The sequence below is a fragment of the Pestalotiopsis fici genome (genome assembly GCF_000516985.1).
Source record: "Pestalotiopsis fici W106-1 unplaced genomic scaffold PFICI_Scf_6, whole genome shotgun sequence".
Lineage (NCBI taxonomy): Eukaryota > Fungi > Ascomycota > Sordariomycetes > Amphisphaeriales > Sporocadaceae > Pestalotiopsis > Pestalotiopsis fici.
Window position 1 is genome coordinate 746,539 of NW_006917096.1, and position 16,797 is coordinate 763,335.

At 46.7% G+C, this 16,797-nt stretch overlaps 7 protein-coding genes across 7 annotated transcripts; 3 read left to right on the forward strand and 4 right to left on the reverse strand.

Annotated features, from left to right (window-relative positions):
* Nucleotides 1-1,121: 1,121 nt before the first annotated feature.
* On the reverse strand, nt 1,122-1,773 carry PFICI_08697 (uncharacterized protein; the record flags this gene model as incomplete). The annotated part of the gene is made up of 2 exons (XM_007837278.1): nt 1,122-1,658; nt 1,714-1,773. 2 exons carry the CDS (start codon nt 1,771-1,773, stop codon nt 1,122-1,124), a joined length of 597 nt encoding a protein of 198 aa, XP_007835469.1.
* Nucleotides 1,774-3,209: 1,436 nt separating this feature from the next.
* On the reverse strand, nt 3,210-3,789 carry PFICI_08698 (uncharacterized protein; the record flags this gene model as incomplete). Its single annotated transcript, XM_007837279.1, has 2 exons — nt 3,210-3,437; nt 3,550-3,789. The coding sequence occupies 2 exons, from the start codon at nt 3,787-3,789 to the stop codon at nt 3,210-3,212; spliced, it is 468 nt and encodes a 155-aa protein (XP_007835470.1).
* A 1,003-nt stretch (nt 3,790-4,792) lies between these two features.
* Nucleotides 4,793-5,139, forward strand: PFICI_08699 (uncharacterized protein; the record flags this gene model as incomplete). Its single annotated transcript, XM_007837280.1, has 2 exons — nt 4,793-4,852; nt 4,933-5,139. The coding sequence occupies 2 exons, from the start codon at nt 4,793-4,795 to the stop codon at nt 5,137-5,139; spliced, it is 267 nt and encodes an 88-aa protein (XP_007835471.1).
* Nucleotides 5,140-5,788: 649 nt separating this feature from the next.
* Nucleotides 5,789-7,126, reverse strand: PFICI_08700 (uncharacterized protein; the record flags this gene model as incomplete). Its single annotated transcript, XM_007837281.1, has 3 exons — nt 5,789-6,658; nt 6,712-6,754; nt 6,813-7,126. The coding sequence occupies 3 exons, from the start codon at nt 7,124-7,126 to the stop codon at nt 5,789-5,791; spliced, it is 1,227 nt and encodes a 408-aa protein (XP_007835472.1).
* A 1,958-nt stretch (nt 7,127-9,084) lies between these two features.
* On the reverse strand, nt 9,085-10,164 carry PFICI_08701 (uncharacterized protein; the record flags this gene model as incomplete). The annotated part of the gene is made up of 1 exon (XM_007837282.1): nt 9,085-10,164. The coding sequence occupies one exon, from the start codon at nt 10,162-10,164 to the stop codon at nt 9,085-9,087; it is 1,080 nt and encodes a 359-aa protein (XP_007835473.1).
* A 3,311-nt stretch (nt 10,165-13,475) lies between these two features.
* Nucleotides 13,476-14,708, forward strand: PFICI_08702 (uncharacterized protein; the record flags this gene model as incomplete). The annotated part of the gene is made up of 4 exons (XM_007837283.1): nt 13,476-13,747; nt 13,840-13,922; nt 14,004-14,279; nt 14,353-14,708. The coding sequence occupies 4 exons, from the start codon at nt 13,476-13,478 to the stop codon at nt 14,706-14,708; spliced, it is 987 nt and encodes a 328-aa protein (XP_007835474.1).
* Nucleotides 14,709-15,873: 1,165 nt separating this feature from the next.
* On the forward strand, nt 15,874-16,545 carry PFICI_08703 (uncharacterized protein; the record flags this gene model as incomplete). Its single annotated transcript, XM_007837284.1, has 2 exons — nt 15,874-16,433; nt 16,476-16,545. The coding sequence occupies 2 exons, from the start codon at nt 15,874-15,876 to the stop codon at nt 16,543-16,545; spliced, it is 630 nt and encodes a 209-aa protein (XP_007835475.1).
* Nucleotides 16,546-16,797: the final 252 nt, after the last annotated feature.

The following is a 16,797-nucleotide window of genomic DNA, read 5'->3' on the forward strand; positions in this document are numbered from 1 at the left end:
TTCTTCCCAACATGAAGGCATCACACGCCTTTATACCTGTTTCCTTACAAGGCTACTACTGGCCATAGTGTGTATAGCATTATCGAAGCTTGGCGGCGTCCACGGGTGGAGTAATCGTCTTAAGGCCGGCACTCCGCACACAGTGATTGGTGCACTTGATTACAACCCTGCTTATCCCAAATCGGGCTATTCACACCACTCGGCTTTCCTAAAATCCAACTTTGCAAACCCGATGGTATAAGCTTGGCTGACTGACCAATCACTCAGAATCAGTGGACATCAAAGTAGCTTTATTTACACTATGCAATCTGATTTACACCCTTTTTTAGCCGCATGAGCAACAGACATCAGCGTTAATTTAATGGAAGCTATACAATCGTACATTTGTACATGTCCCTCGTTCAAGGATAGCACTAACGTTATAATGCTCGTTCTGCTTATGAGGATCCGAAACTTCTTTTTGAGCCTTTATTTATCAACGCCTCACGTATTTGAATCAATTATTTTATGCATTGCCGCTTTGGACATTTTGTTCATGGCAGAAAAGCGTGAATGCCGAGAAGAAGAGGTATGTACCTAATCTCTCTAACCAGCGGACTTTACGGACATAGTGGGGGACGGAATGCTTGAAACCTGCGGCAGCGGTTTTAAGTATAATGGGAGCTTTCATATTCCGACGCTAGGCTGGGAAAAGCATCCGTATGATAGGAGCTCCCAAGTATCTCTTCGATAGCCAGTTCAAGCTTGGTTATGCCCCTATGTTGTTGTTGTTGTTGTTGTTGTCATTCACTTAAAACTGCCTGGTGCTCTTTGTACCAAGCTGTTGCATTGACGTAGTCAGTACCCACCGCAAATCACTTGTTCGTGTATGTTGGATAGTTCTTCAGCACCTCTTGTTTGTATATTATAGGAACAACTCAGATATATTCCAGAGGCTCCTGATGTCACAATTCCCCTCACACATTGACTCAGATGAGAGTTTTTGAGAATTTAGGCTCATATCGATGAAATTACCAATATTTTGTTATTAGGCATGTTCTACACGAGGTGATGAGTTCTAGAAGTCAGATTGTGATCATAAATTTTCAGCTCTCGTAAAATATTATCTATATACCACCGTTTCAATGATTCACTGCATTATACTCAAATGGAACACCAACACTTCTATCAGCCGTGCCCCTTCTGTGGGCCCTCCTCTGGTACCTCTGCAATTGATCCTCCCAGTCGTCTCCAACATAATTCATGATGAATGAATCAGCATCTGTCACGGCGACCGGGAAGGCATGCACAGCGAGACCGTCCTCAGCGGACTCAAACCGACGAACGAGGAGGAGGGTGTTCTCGTCGCGGCAGTGCTTGTCGACTGCACAGAAGAACTCCTTCTGCCAAGCAATGTTTAGGTCGTGTGGCAAGTCACGGATCCATTTGGCGCATTCGTGAAGGTCTTTGCCTGTGAATGGTGAAGTGAATGGCTCAGGCACTACATCCGGTGTTGTACCGGAAATGATCGACTCGCGCATTTCGTCACTACCCTCGCGGATGGGAACATAACGCTTAACAGGGATTGTAGCATTGTTGGTTGCAGTAACCAGCGTGAAATTATTGCAGCCGCCACTGCCTGGAGCCGATGCAAGTTCGCTGAGAAGCGTCTTGAGGTACTGCGTAATTGGATCAGTAATGGCCAAGTCTGGATGCGAAGCTATTCGAACGCACCTGGCTGTCGTTGTCCTTGGACAAGACGAAGAGTGGATATGGCGACAATGGCCCAGACATGTGTTGTTGAGGATTGAGTGAACCAGACTGACACAGTGTGTTGAAATGAGGTGGCTGGGGGCGAACCACACTGTGGCTGTATATAGCAGAAGCCTTCACCCGTCCTTCTAGTTTAGTATTGCTGGTCAATCTAACGAACATTGAACATACCTTTGACCAAGTATGCTGGATTGTTGATTGAAAATGGATGGCATGGATGAAGTGAAAGCTTTAGGTTTTGAGTGAATTCCCAGTGTCTACTATGGGGGGAACCCCTGGTTCTGGACAATGGTTGTTGGAGCCAACAGGCTGACAATCATTGTTGCATTTCAGCCGTCACCAGCTGGGAACTCTCGCTTATTAGACTCGTCTTTGCCAGCTGCGTTGGACTTAAAGGGGAAATATCCATCATTAATGAGCCGCTGTATATGGTTGCTAAACTTGCCACGAGAATCGACATAATAAAAGAGTCTGTAGAATGGCTTCACCATCCAGATGGATTTCACTTCGTACACCAGGTGACGGCAAATAGATCTATATTCAACGTGCAGTACAAAGGGAATACTTCCCTTCGTACGATGGTCTGTAGATAACGCCTTCCGGCGTTCGGATGTTAGCAGCCGTCAGCCACAGTGTGGCTGTGGTGGCTAGTCCTCCAGTCTCTACTACCTATCTAGATACCGTCTTCGTACGAGACCATATATCCCATTATTCTAACAGAGTCTGTATTATATAATATAATATAGCTTGATTAATGTAGGTGGGAGATCTTTATTGGCAGTGATACAACTATGAAAATATTTGCTAAGGCTGGCACTATGCTAGCCATTGAGTGACTGCGTACTGAAACAAAAAGCTAATAAGCCGGATAGAATTTTTCAGGATAGCCAATGCTATATCTCGAATGTTGGCCGTGGTTACCTTTTTGATGGATGATACGCTTTGCCGCCTGCGTTAAACTCTCGACTTTTGATTGACAATATTCACTGGGATTTGATTTTCGACCGCCCATATCTCGAACCATTGGTGTTCGACACAACCAAACCTTTCAGAATGTAAACGAGTTTTCGACGAATATTATATATTGCCGCTTCGAAGTTTTATAGCATCTTACTCCTGGTTCTTCGTCGGGTATAATTGACCGTCGTTTTATTCATATGAAGCCAACATCGTTTGCCCTGTGGTCATACAGCAACGGTTTTATAAAATAAAAAACTAACGAATGTATTGCAGAGATATTCTCTATAGGCTAAAAGCCAACTGCTTAGAGTGAACTTCTATGCTTTCCGTAAATGAATCCCAGTCCAACTATTGATACAAAGGTCTCCGTGAAAGAATGTTCCAACATAATCAAGGCAATGCGCAACCCCACGCCTCCCTCCTCACGTTGACCAGAAAGAGGACGACATCTTGACTTTTAACAGTAATGGTCTCCCTTCTAGATTTCACAATTCTCATTAGTTCCAGGTATCAACAAGAACAAGTGGCAATGAATAAGAGCTTACAAAGGTACGCCCAACCGAAAGATCGTTGCTTCGTTCGTAGCCAGCATTGTCCGTGTTGCACTGCTGGTCGAGCCAGCCATTGCTGCCCAAGGCTTTGCGGATTAGTTGTCCGGTAATCACACTTCCTGCACTGTTTGACTTGTAGTCGCACGCGAATAGAGTGACATCGTCCGAGTCGTACTAGAAGGAAGAAGACGAAGTTTCATACTTGTTAGCCACACATATCAATATCGCTCAGATCGCTCTCATCCCATTGCACCGGCCCCAAATCAGTGAGTAGTGTGGTACTTACGTGGAGGCTGTAGTGGAACTTGCCGGCAGCGTCAACTTGTCCGTTGGCTCCCCTTTCGACCCAGGCGGCGAATTCTTCGACGGTCTTGACCAGGTCGTCGTGGTCGAGGTATCGTTCCTTACCACCGACTCCGCAAGTGGCCGGGCCCATGATGGGGTCCGCAGCTCGGCGCATGTTCATCGCAGAGGCAGAGGCCGAAGTGGTTAGGGCAATTGTTGCAAGAATCTGCTGAGGCAACATCTTGACGATCTGGTTTATGTGTGTTTCTTTTTTGTTAAAACAAAGATATGCGAAGGGCTACAAATTTAGAAGATTTCGCTGGAGTTCGTTGAAGTCTTGAGTGTGTGGTGTTTTGGAGTAATGGGTTTTGAGAAAGACCATTTTGACCCGAGAATTACTTGCCTTAATATAGCAGTGTCTGGATTGTGCAAAGCTTCAAAGTGTCTTAAACGTGTTCTAACGTCATCGATTCTACCGTGTGTACCAATGACGAGCCATTACATCAAGCTTCCTTATTCCATGATCAACATCTTGCTCCATTAATCTTATTATGAAGGCATTCCAATAGCCGTAAGCATCCTCACGAACTTTAGTATGAGGCCTTGAGATCGTCAGTCTACGTCTTATCCGATAGGAATTGAAGGCAATGCTGACGTAGAGTGCTTATGGCTGGATTCATCAGAAGGGGCGAAGTCGGGAACATACGAGAATGATATCCGTAGCTTACCGCATACGACACTCGGATAATCTTCCTTAGGATCAGAGGTATGGAGTATCTGCCAAACATGAGCTATGGATCTTGAAATTCGTCATTGGTGAATTCGAATGATTTACGTCACTGTCCCGGTTAGATTAATTTTATCTTGAATTTTGCTTGCCACGCTGACTTTCTAAAATTATGCCAAAGATCTTCATCGTTGTAGAGGCTGAGCGAGTTGATCAACACATGTGGACTCAGTAGGAGAGCATATGGGATTTCTCATCAATGACGTAGAATAGAATCTGATGATGAAAAGTGTGTGAAAATTGTCTTTGATGGGTTCCCGATCCAGCATAGCCGAGTCTCTCCGAATACCTTTACACATAAGATCGCTGCAGTCGCCGTGTAAAATTGTTAACGGGACATTATAAAAGTACATAGATTGATGCTTTATTTCTCTGTTAACATAAAAGTGCATCAAACATAACACATATCCATACACCAGTAAATAAACTCATCCATTTCAACCCAATTCACTCCAATATGAGGCTTTCTGCATCAGTCGGACTTTTGGCTGTCGTAGCCATAGCGGGAGTCGCTGCGGTTAGTGCACTTTGTCTCTTGGAAACAGTTTTGCAAATCAAATCTGTTTATTTTTACGATGCTAACTTGATAATATGTAGCAAGACCTTCATTGCGGCGATACTACACATGCATTTACTTGCGGTCAGGCTCAGATCACTGGACAGGACTGCCTGGGTGATTGTAACTGCCAGAATGGAGGACAATGCGCAGGCTTTAGCGATATCAATGACAACGACTGCCCTGCGGCCGACTTCAAGAACGTTTGCTTCAGAGCGGACAACGGCCCCGACTGCGAATGCCGTTAAATGTTTCTTAAAGGGGATGTGATGGACTGTCGTGATCCGCCCTTTTCGCCTTTCAAATCACTTATTCAGGTATTCCGTTGTAGCGATAGGAAATGATATAAGGTGACACCGAGGCACTTGCGAAACCTTATACGAAAACCTGGAAGCGGCGTGGAAGAAAGTTACGCAATTACCTCAAAAGTCTAATACAAAGATGCGCACCTAAAGTTTGCAGCGTCCCAGATATCGTCACTTCCTCTATATTTGGCCTGATTGGGATACGCGCAGATAGGTCGCTGCTTGTCCACTATGTAGTCAACCGTGTCGATGAAATTGCCGGTCCCACACAGGCGTCATTCCTGAGCCCATCACTTCACAGCGTTCCTGGCTATTCAGATGCGGAGCACGATATAATTCTGGCCCTAATGCAGTGGGTTGAGAATGGGACGGCACCTGAATACATTATTGGCACGCATGTACCATGGTGCATCCATGGTACTAGGTGTGCTATAACAATGCCTAGACGTTGTGAACAAGAATAACAGACAATCGGGACAAGGGGTGAGACCTACTCCATACCGGGTATAAGAAACAAACGATAGAACTCGCCAAGATCAATACCCTTTGGGGCAATAGTGGCAGCCACTTGATCACGGAAGTAGATGCCGACTCAAGGTGGTACAATGGCATCAGAGTGGCCATGGTAATGCAATAGCTTTCCTCCTCGCTCATAAAATGGAGAGAGGTCCCAATCGCTAGCCTGATCTTGACCAGGGTCAACCTCTTCAGCCCATTGAATGAGGTCTAAAGTAAGGTTTTCGAATGTAAAGTTTGTGAGTCCCAGAATATGCTGGGGGTACCAATATTGCGATCCAATATTGCTGATGCTACCGTTGCCGAAGATTCCGCTCTGGTTCCACATGGCTTCACTTCCGTACAACGAATGGGGATATATAAAGGTATCGTTGTCCTCCTTCCAGTCGCTGTAGAACTTGTGCAAAGTATCAAGCTGGGGCCCCGTCAGGCACGAACTGGTATTGCTGCTACCAATACACAGCAGTGAATGGTAGTCAAAGTTGCAACCAAGAGGATCGGAGATGAGCCCATCAACAAGTCCATCTTGGGGGTCGCACTGGCGTATAGCCTCTTGGCCAATCAGATCGAACAACTCAGTCGGAATGGTGTGATTAGAGCCAGAGGGGTATTGAAACGTAGTCTGCTTCAGGTTGAAGAACTGCTGGTGGGTAGTCCAATACGCAGGACAGGCCGAGATAATGCCGTCAAAATCCTCGGGGAACATTTGTGCCTCCTTGAAAGATTGTCGCCCACCAGTCGAGCAACCCGCCATGTAGCTATACGCTATACTCGTGTCATAGAACTGTTCTGTAAGCAACTTACCATACACAGTACCGAGGTGGTTTGCGCGCCAACCCCAATCATTCAATGACTCGGGATTCAGATACCAGAACCCATTCATATCAGATCCGGTATGACCGGTATCTGTGGCCACCGACGCGAATCTGTAGCGGAGGCCCACTGCCTATAAAAATTATCAGCACATGGAACAATCATTGTAGTATCCTATCCAGTTACCATGTCAACCCAGTTGATATTGGTACCTTCCTGGGCGGCGAGACTGAGAATTTGTCATCAGTTGGCCGCACGCATAATAGAAGAGGCCGGGCATGACCCACAAGAACCTTCCATTCCAGTCATCCGGAAGAAAAATGCCAAAACTGAAATGCGTTTGATACTCGGTAGTGACGTTGACTTGCACAGCGCAGGTGGCTGGTAGAGCAACGGGGTTGGAGGCAAACTGCAGCGTCGTAGCGTTTGGGTTTTGGAATGTCGAGTTGGCAGCATAGTGCTGTGCATACACGACCTGATCAATGGTACCATTCGAGTCCAAAATGCTCTGAAAGTTGTCAATGGTGCAATTGACGACGCCTGACAAGGCGCGTGTTCGTGCTCCGAAGAGCAGAAGAGACTTGACCAAGACTGCCTTCATCTTTAACTCATGAAGGACCCATTCAAATCACGGCTCTCTCATTGATGACATTGGATTAGCTGAAGCAATTTATTTCACACAAAAGAAACGAAACAAATGTACTCTCAGTGCCGATGTTTGCATCATAGTCGCAAGAGTTCGGATATTTGTGTCGGCTTTCCGAGCAGCAAGAGGCTGTCATATAGTCACTACCTGACAATAGGCCCACTCGCTTCTCCAATTGAAAATTGTGGTTTTTCTATGTCACATTAATGTGCCCCATTATTTTGCAAGTTGAAGACGGACATAGTTGTCAGATGGTGGATTATGGTTCCCATACACTGGGGTGTGCTTGAGCACACGGATCAACACCATGGTGTTCAGATAGATGTACGGGACCTCCCGGGGATTAGCCGGGGCCACCCAAATAAGCGTACACCTCGTCAAAACTGGAGGCGCAGAACATAGATCAACACATCACACAATTAACACCCATATCAGACCAGTTTAAACTCCAATAGGAAAGCACCACCTTGATCAACAATAATCATATCTCCGAATACTCACGCCGCAAATGCCCGGCTGTCTGATACGGGTGATTTGGTCCCTAATATGCGGTAAGAGCAAATTAATAAATTAATATTATGCAACTTCACTAATAAAAGCGAATAGCTGCCTGGGGTCGCGCCGAATTTTTTATAAATTATACAGGATATGATTAGAAGATTAGGTAAATACATATGGACTTCGCGCCGAAGGCCCCACTCTTTCGCCATCAAGCCGAGATGCCCAAGGGATATAGAAAAAAGGAAACAGAATGCAAAAAGAAAAGCTGAGATGAAGATATTTTCCGCGACCTGAGCTGTTTCGTCTTCCAACAGTACCTGCAGTCGCCCAAGACATCCACTCGCATATATCCTGGTGTGCCTAACCAAGTCGACATACGGAGCTTAGACTAATGTGAAGTCCTGCACTCCAGGGATATTCTGGAGATTATATTTGTGCCGCCAGTGGTCTTCGATAAGCTCCCAATACATTCCATATTGTGCTGGATTCAAAGTAATCCTGGCCATCCCGACCACTGTGTGCTTCTCTTCTGGCTGGACACCCTCTTCGCGAACAATCTCCTTGCGAAGCACCACCGCGGTCGAGAAACCTGTAAGCAGGCATACTTGATCGCCGCCTTGAGCATGAGCTGTACTCATACCAATCATCCCTTTATCGCACAATATCATCCTCGTTTGTTTCTTCGCGAGAAAATCAAATCTCCCACCGAGACTCTTGTGACGCAACGGCCACGCGAAACGTATCAACGATCCTATAACCCAAAGGTCTATAGCAATAAATATAAACGCCACAAGCACAGGGAATGTAAAAAACGAGAAAAGCCACCCCATTACACATGCGAATATAGACATAAGCATAAGGAAAAAGAAAGCCGCAATGAAATATCCTGGCTTATGTGTTGGAATGACCTTCAAGTAGCGATAATAATAGCTAATTTCGCTCTCAGCTAGCCATTCCGGCAAAGATCTTCTGCCCAAGAAGAAATTCTTGTTGGCGTTAGTCCACTCTTGTAGCCTGGCCAGAGAAGGGCTGTCCAGCTCACACCGCAGGAGGTACAGTCTATCATGGTGATCCCATATATTCAGCCAGGAGAGCAATCGTGAGCGGCGTTCCTGGCTTCTGTCATTGTATTCAAACTTTGACGAGAGCATGCGAACAATGACCCTTGAAATTTCTCTCGATGATCCATAGTATTCTTGTGGCTGCGTCTGAGGTGTTGCTGCACTGACGGCGTCGCTCGAGGTCGCTTCCAAAGCGGATGTTCCTGGCGCGGCGTCCATTAACACAGCCGAAGTCGCAACTATGGTTCCCACAACGACTCCTTTGATTATAAATGTTCCCGCGGAACGTGAAAGGCTGTAATCAACGAAATCTGGATCAAATAAACGATCGTGGCGGATAGTCGTATCACTTTATGGGTCTTCCAGTGCCAAAAGATGTGGTACCCAACTGGGTTGGTTTGGGGAAGCATCGCGGTGGTGACGGTCCAGTACCATCGTGTTGAAGTTGCCATTTGCACGAAAAACGGCAATGGCTAGTTCCCTCAGCATTGATTCAAAATTTTGAAAATAGTTTGGGGTTTGAATCAGTTTTTTGCCGTCGGAAGAGATACCAATCAGGGCAAAAACCTTATCGCGATCGTCTTTGGATGAGAAGTGCTGAGTTTTGACGATGTTTTTGCACAGCGTTTCCTGTTGCTCAAGTCGTTGTTCCCCGCGAATTTGGATTATCTGGTCCAAGTTTGTGCAGTAGCTGGCCATATCTAATGACCAATATTTTGACCGTTTGCATAACTTAATAGCGCTTATCAGGTCTTTCAGATCAATAGTTACTGTCCCACAGGCAACCTCTACCTGCTGGGCAGCAGCAACTTCTTGGATAATCCAGCGGCGCCCCCAGTAATCGCGACGAAGTAAATCTTCCAAATCCCGGAAAGATGGACATGCAGAGGACTCGTTGTGATCGGCGCCAGCATTGCCCATGCCCTCACTCATATGATCAGACCGCGCTGGACTGTCTATATTATGCGTATGTTGTATGCTGTCGGTGACCGTTTCATTCGAGCTTATTCGGCCAAGAAACATCAGACCGGCTGCGGCGCGATCAGATCCCTCTTTACCAAGCCATGTATACGTCTGAGCTGCGTTAGAATACACCTGGTCCATGCGGCCAACCTGCAGACTCTTTTCCTGAGCATCCTTCTGGTTGATACACACGGCGTCGGCCCATATTTGCTTTACTCCAATAATCCGGAGCTGTAATAATGCGTCTCGCAAGTTGACGGTCACCTCTATGTTTTTGCCATCAACAATTATTGGGACAGTGACGTTGGCATCGCCCCAGCAATATGACAATGCCGTATATTTTGGCTTGGAGAGAAGACTTTGATTTTGCAGTGTACAACATATCGTTGTATTGTCATCGCCAGGGAGGATTGTGAGCAGTCGAATTTCGTAGCTCCCGACGTCGAGTGCTGTATAAATGGACTCCATTGCAACTAACGTAGATTCGCGAAGCTGTTGAAATGAGAAGTGACAAGAATTCTACCTTTGCGGAAAACTGATCAGCTTTAAGCCTGAGTCTGAACGACGAGGCTGTGGTCAAAGCGGGGTGATATAGAACCGATTGGTGATGAAGTCACCTAAAACCATGTATTGCGGCTGATCAATTCCTTGTCTAGTATTGACAGATCTAAGTCCATTCCCCAACATGGCCAAATTTGGGCAGGACCTCGCGGAATTACGTACCATAATGCCGGTGCTTCTGCCGGACAGACCTATCAAGTTGCCAGACCCAGGTTCCTTCATGAGTGTGGTCAATAAAGTAATTGTGCCAAGAACAACAGCAGCAATGATGCTACCCAACAACCACGCGTTGCATTTGCGGAACTGCTGTTTCTGAGACGGATTGGCGTCGGGTCCATTTGGCCTACCGGAAAGGATATTGATTGCCGTCAGGCACGCTCCAAGGAGCACCAAACTTGAGCCAAACATGGTGAGCGATCCCTGCCTACAATATAGGTGGTCCAAATTCACAGGAACAAAGAAGCGACAGAAGAGGATATGCCGCGCCGCAAGAGATCGCGGCTGCCTGGCGACAAATTGCATATATGTCCTCGCTGTGCCACTTGACTATGGGGCCGGTTCGGCTCCCAATACGTTCACGGGTCCTCGTGAACCTAAGTTCACACGGACTCGTGAATCTTATGTCATTCTCACCAAAACAGCACCTATTGAACCACGCACTGCACTAGATCATCCATTGAGCTCCCAGCATAATTGGCGATGCAGCTGCTTGCTAACTCCCGATGCAGGCTTTAACAACTACATGATTGCCAAAACCAAGGGTTCGGGTACCGCGGCATAGGTGGTGCATCACAATAGGTGGTGCCGCGCAATTATATTGCAGTGCGGCAAATGCGGTGCAGTGGGTATAGCGCAGCGGCAGAACCAGAATTACAGTGCTAGAACCACAACGCACCACCGCGAATGATACTCAATATCACGGCTTCTTCCATCACGCCTATTATACCACGTAAAATTGGCCATAAAAAACGGGATGAGAGATATGACGACGGAGAATCTGAGAATCACGACGGATTGGCAATAGCATCTACGGCAAGGAAGACAGTGAGATGTGCAGCTCGTTGAGCAGCTCGTAAATTACGTAAGATTCAAGGGTCCGTGGAAACTTATATCCACGCCGCACGGCACCTACCTCAACGCGATCACGGATATGAATTGCAACAAATGAATTTGCTGTCACATACGACCATAGGTACTAGAGAACTCGGCATCCCGTCCGCTCTGCCCTAGATAAACTAGTAACCGCCAGCCTAGTAGTCGGATCGGTGACGATCTGATAACTACGCAGCGTTGTGATTTTTCCGGTTTCTTTTACAACCTCCTTTTTGTGTTCGAGTCGGTAGTCGTGGCATTGAACAGGAAGTGTAAAATGGAGCATGGTTGCAATGGATACTGCTGGAGCTGCTGGAGCTAGCTTACTTCGGCATAGATCTGGCCGTTTAATATGCGGCCGCCATCTTTTTGGCAGAGAAGCGGGGTTTGGCCAAGAGAGATTGCTTGCGATATCCAATTGAGTTGCGTTTGCTTCAAAATGCAGCACGGTCCTTGCGACAAACGTGATATTACTATGTAAGACGTTTTGAGATCTTCGCTATCTATTGCCATAATATACTCGCTTCGTGGCACAACAGCCCGGAAATTGCCAATCTCATGCATGCGCACTCCAAAAGACCAGCCACCCGAGCTCAGAAACACCAATTATTATGGCGGGACTCCAGAAAGATGGTGGGTTGGAAGCGGACCTGGTTCGACGACAATTCAGCTCAGCGCATCTTCACCCCCTGCAAGGCATTTTCAGTCCTCGAGAGCCATGCAGGTCTTGGCATATAGCTGCAGCATCGCCACCAAGGCATACAGCTTGACGAGGCTCCGAAATGCAATGCCTTGGGCGTCAAGACGTTATCTCATTTTGCCGTTGCATTTAATATACAACTATAGCTAATCATTAAAAAGTTGGCAATTCAATCAACTCGAGCGCAATTGCATTTGTTATACTGCTGCTATATACTTAGTCAATACGACCCTCCTTTAGCAGTCGCAAACGATCACGGATAACGAATCTCCACTCCCTGGAGATCTTCCATATCCAGGTGGAGCAGAGGGCGAAAAAGACAAGGAGGAACACGATAATAGTGATTATGCTGAACCAAAAGGCCATATTAAAGAAACTTAAGCCAGACTGGCTTTATCCGATAGCAACACAAACTTATAGCGCGCTGAGGATCACCGACGTTATACCAATTATAAAGAGAAGTGGCCCGTAGAATCGGGCGAAATAGTCGCCATATTAATATTTAACGCGCTGGAAATAAAATCTTCGAAATAGCAACGGAGCATAGAAATTAAGCCTTATAAATCGGATTTCCCCGAAGGCAAAGCGTGGCGAAACATTATAATCTGTGATTAAGCTAAATTTACTTATAAAATTGCAATATTATTCCTATATGATATTAGGCGGGAATAAATGCAGACCAGGATCTTAAGCAATTCGTAAATCTGATTTATATTAGATGAAATACGAATAAGTTCGTAAAAAACCTAATGCTGCTTTTTATATATCTTTTTATCAACTTTTTGCACCGCTGCCTTCAAAGACATATTAAAGCCAAAAGGCGTGCGACGTAAGATATTATGGCAGCGGCTTCACGAACATTCGGTCGTAAATCTATACGAGATAGAGTTTCGAATCTTCTGTTAGGACGATGGTTCGTCGTTTAACGATCTGGCGATGGGGCGGAGAGATGCTGCTGCTATCTTATTTTAACATCCACCAAAGCTTAGCTGTTATAACGTTCAAATCTATAAAGCAAAGGTCCTTAGCGAGAAAATCGTGCGCCCTAAAGCGATCGAGGAGTGGGACACGGGGATAGCCGGGAAGAGATCGAATCGCGTAGGAGCCAGTGTTTAGGTCCGTGTATAGCTCATGAGCCAGTGTGAAAGGTGGGCTCCCCGCATTCAAAGATTTCATTGTCGAAGACATCTGAGAAGGATAATAAAAGAGATGATGGAGCTTCCTTTCTTCAATGGCTAGCTAAATACTTATGTTTTTCTACATGCCGCTCGACGCCCGACGGACGAAGCGGGGAAGTGCATCACGCGCCGCTTATATTTTCAGCCTCACTGCCACATGGTGTCTCGTCTCCTCAGATTCAACACTCATCCACACATAGCTACAACTCAAAACCTCTACGTTCGTTGATACCAGAGACTTTACAACCATGATCCCTTCTGGACTCACTGCGTCAGCTGCAGTATTGACTCCGCTTCTGGTCCTCATCGCCGTTATCCTTCGGCTAACGCGCGTGAGATTGATAAGGGGAAAGGCCATCATCATATCTCCAGGAGCCCAGGGCGGCGAATTCTACCATCATTCATTTTGTTGGACTAGCGATATGGGACTCTTCACCTCTACAAGTTATAACCAAACACCTTTAGCCTCGCCTTCGGTGTCTAATGATCTGACTGATGAAGCTGAAAGTCAGACGACCCAGTGAGTAACTGGTGAGCGAAGCCACTGGTGGTTGTTGTACAATCTCAAGAATTGTGTACAAAACACCATCGGCATCCTGAATACCGTTTCAGTTGCATTTTGGTTGATATTTTGATCAATTATTACATGACATCGAAACAGCTCAATGCAGAACTTCGGCGTGTGTCCACATGGTGTGAGTAATGCCTGATTCGCACAGATATTCAGCGAGACGACCGAGTCTGACGCGTTGCAGCTCCACTACATGATATGATAGACCTGAATTTGCACACTACGACTGCCAACGGCGACTTATATCCTGCTAGGAGCCGACCTGTTGGCCGTCAAATGCCGAACCCGGAGGCGGACGCCATCTGGGACGAGTGGGAAGTCACTCGAGTTTTCCCTATTCATGCCGACGAGGTGCGCCGCCTGGGCAAAGACTTGGAAACCGCCGTACTTCTCGAGGACAAGTACTATGGCCGAGGTGACGATATATACGCTGCAACGCTAGACATTTATCACCAGCTGCACTGTCTGAATCAGCTTCGTTGTAGGTATACCTCTATCCCTGAAGTGGTAGATATCCCACGGTGCTTCATGCTCATTACTGATCATAATCATAGGGATTGCATACGGGACCTACTACAATATATCCATGCTCAGCCCATCTGAAGAAGGATTTAGGGAGGTTCACATCAACCACTGCGTGGATATGCTTGCTCAGACCATCCAGTACACCGGCAATCTGAACCTGATCACCATGTATTGGACAGAAACAAAATCATTTCCATTTCCGGATATGAGCATTAATCATAAATGTGTTGATTTCGATGCCCTGACTGAGTGGTGTAGACGAAACACGATCGACATGGATGTGTGGTCCCACCGCACCGCGAACATATTGTTACGGCCTCAGGGATCGGTTTTAAGACCTGCTCCAGATGCGGAGTACATAAAAACGTCTGGCGATGCTCACTGAGTTGTGTAGCCTGTTTGAATATGAGTCAAATGGGGAGTTTGGACTATTTCAAATGCATCATCACGCAGATGACAGGACAGCCTCCCTGTGATTCTGTACACAATAATGTGTTGTGGGCGGCTATCCTGCATTAGGAGTAAGAAGTGCTATATTCATGGAACGATTTGTTGCTTATATGGTTATGGCTGTGACGTAGATGCAGCTGGAGTTATAATTCAACAGGCCTGCATTTACTGCTCTGAGACTGAATCTGAGATTGGAGCGGAGACTAAGTCTGGAAATACCAGGAGTAGACTCTCTGCGCAGTGAAGATCGAAGGACGAAAGAGTTGGCGAGTCTACACAGGTTCTTTGTTGGAGTAATTGTTGAGATGAACGAGGTTATGGTAAGTGAAGTGATTGATTAGTTGGTTAAGTATCTGTACGTATCTATGGGAGTAGAGAAAGGTATATGTATGTAGTCTATAGTGGAGCGTGAAGCCCGAAATGAAGGAGGCTGGGCTCCTATTTCAACAGTAATTTCTGGACAGAGCAATGGCCGCCGACTGGAGCTACTCATCGTTGATTCAGCAGGGCTGGCGTGATTGATGTTCAAGTGACCATAATCTGGCACGATAGGCCAGGGTGCGTGCGGCTCAGTACTCCGTAAGCATGGCACTACTGAGTCAGAAGGGCATTATATGCGAGGGGCGCGGGGCAAATGCAACGAATACTTCGGTACTAGGCAGGGATCAGTGGCTTATTGAGCCTTTGGCTCTTGCAAGTACTCAATCGTGCTGTATTATTTACTTCATGCGAGGCAAGGTGACCGAAAACGGAAGTATGCACGTCGCTGAAAGCCAAAAGGTCCTACTTGTGATAACCATATGTCTACTATGAGGCCGTTTGGCCACGGATGAGGCACATGGATGACGGAAGAAATGGCACCTCAACACATCCCACCTTAAATTCTGTCTTTGTAACCTATTGGTTTTGCGTTACATATACGTCTGGAGTCACTCCTTGAGTGAGTTGATGTCCTGCCAGCTACCATCCCCATCATCCATCTCTCGTCAGTGATCTGCTTCGACAGATTCATTGAATCGAACATGTTGCGAGTGTTCACAACATGGAAGAGCTGGCGGGGTCGATATCCTTATTTCAGTCTCCACACCATCAAAGGAGATATGGCAACGGAAGGCGATGACGACCACGACCGTATGCAAGCTTCGACTGGATCGCCTGGGACGCCACAAAGGAGACAAGACTTTCTCTCGGTTCGTACGCTGTATCTTCCAACCAGCCTGATATTGTTGATGGGATTTTTACTATACCTGGCCATCCAAACATTTCCAGCCTCATCATGGCCGCGGGATGGTGTCAGAAATGGGATTGATTACAACAACGCCGAGACTGCGGTCATGATCGCGCCATGCGGAAACACCCCAGACATGGCCCGCGCTGCGGATTGCAAGTTCGACACGGTCTCATTTGCATGGCTTCCAGAGCGTTGCTATGATGCTGAGCTGTCGGAAGAATTTGCCCAGATCAAGCAGTGGGAATATTTCGAGGACCAGAATCGCTCCGTGAAGGTCCCTCATGAAAAAGCGCTTACAGGCGATTACTCTGCGCTGTACAAGGAATTCGAATACCACCTTAGGCACGGTGTTTTCATGTGGAAGAAAATGCACCGTGCGCTGCTGCGCGAAGGCGTTGGCCGGCGCGGAATCGACTCGTCGATCGCTAAGTACGGGCACACGGAGCACTGCACCAAAATGCTAATAGACAGTCGCGCAGTGGCAATGGATCTGGTGAATTCTGTTATCGTACTCAAGTTCCCTGACTGCGGTATGGCATGAAATTAGATTCATCATGGTGCCAGTGCAACATGTAAATTAAGGTTGTGGAACGCACATGCGGCGCCTCCAAGAACGGGATAACTGTACACGATTTCGCTGAGCCAACTTGTGTGCGAATTGTGCTGTGAACTGTACGACTTTCGGTTCCTTGTCTTTTTGTTGCTTGTTTTGTTGTCTCCTATGTACGTAACGAGCTCACTCAACTGTGCCGCTCTATGTCTTGGCCGCCTCCGTGCCGCACCTCGTGTCGTT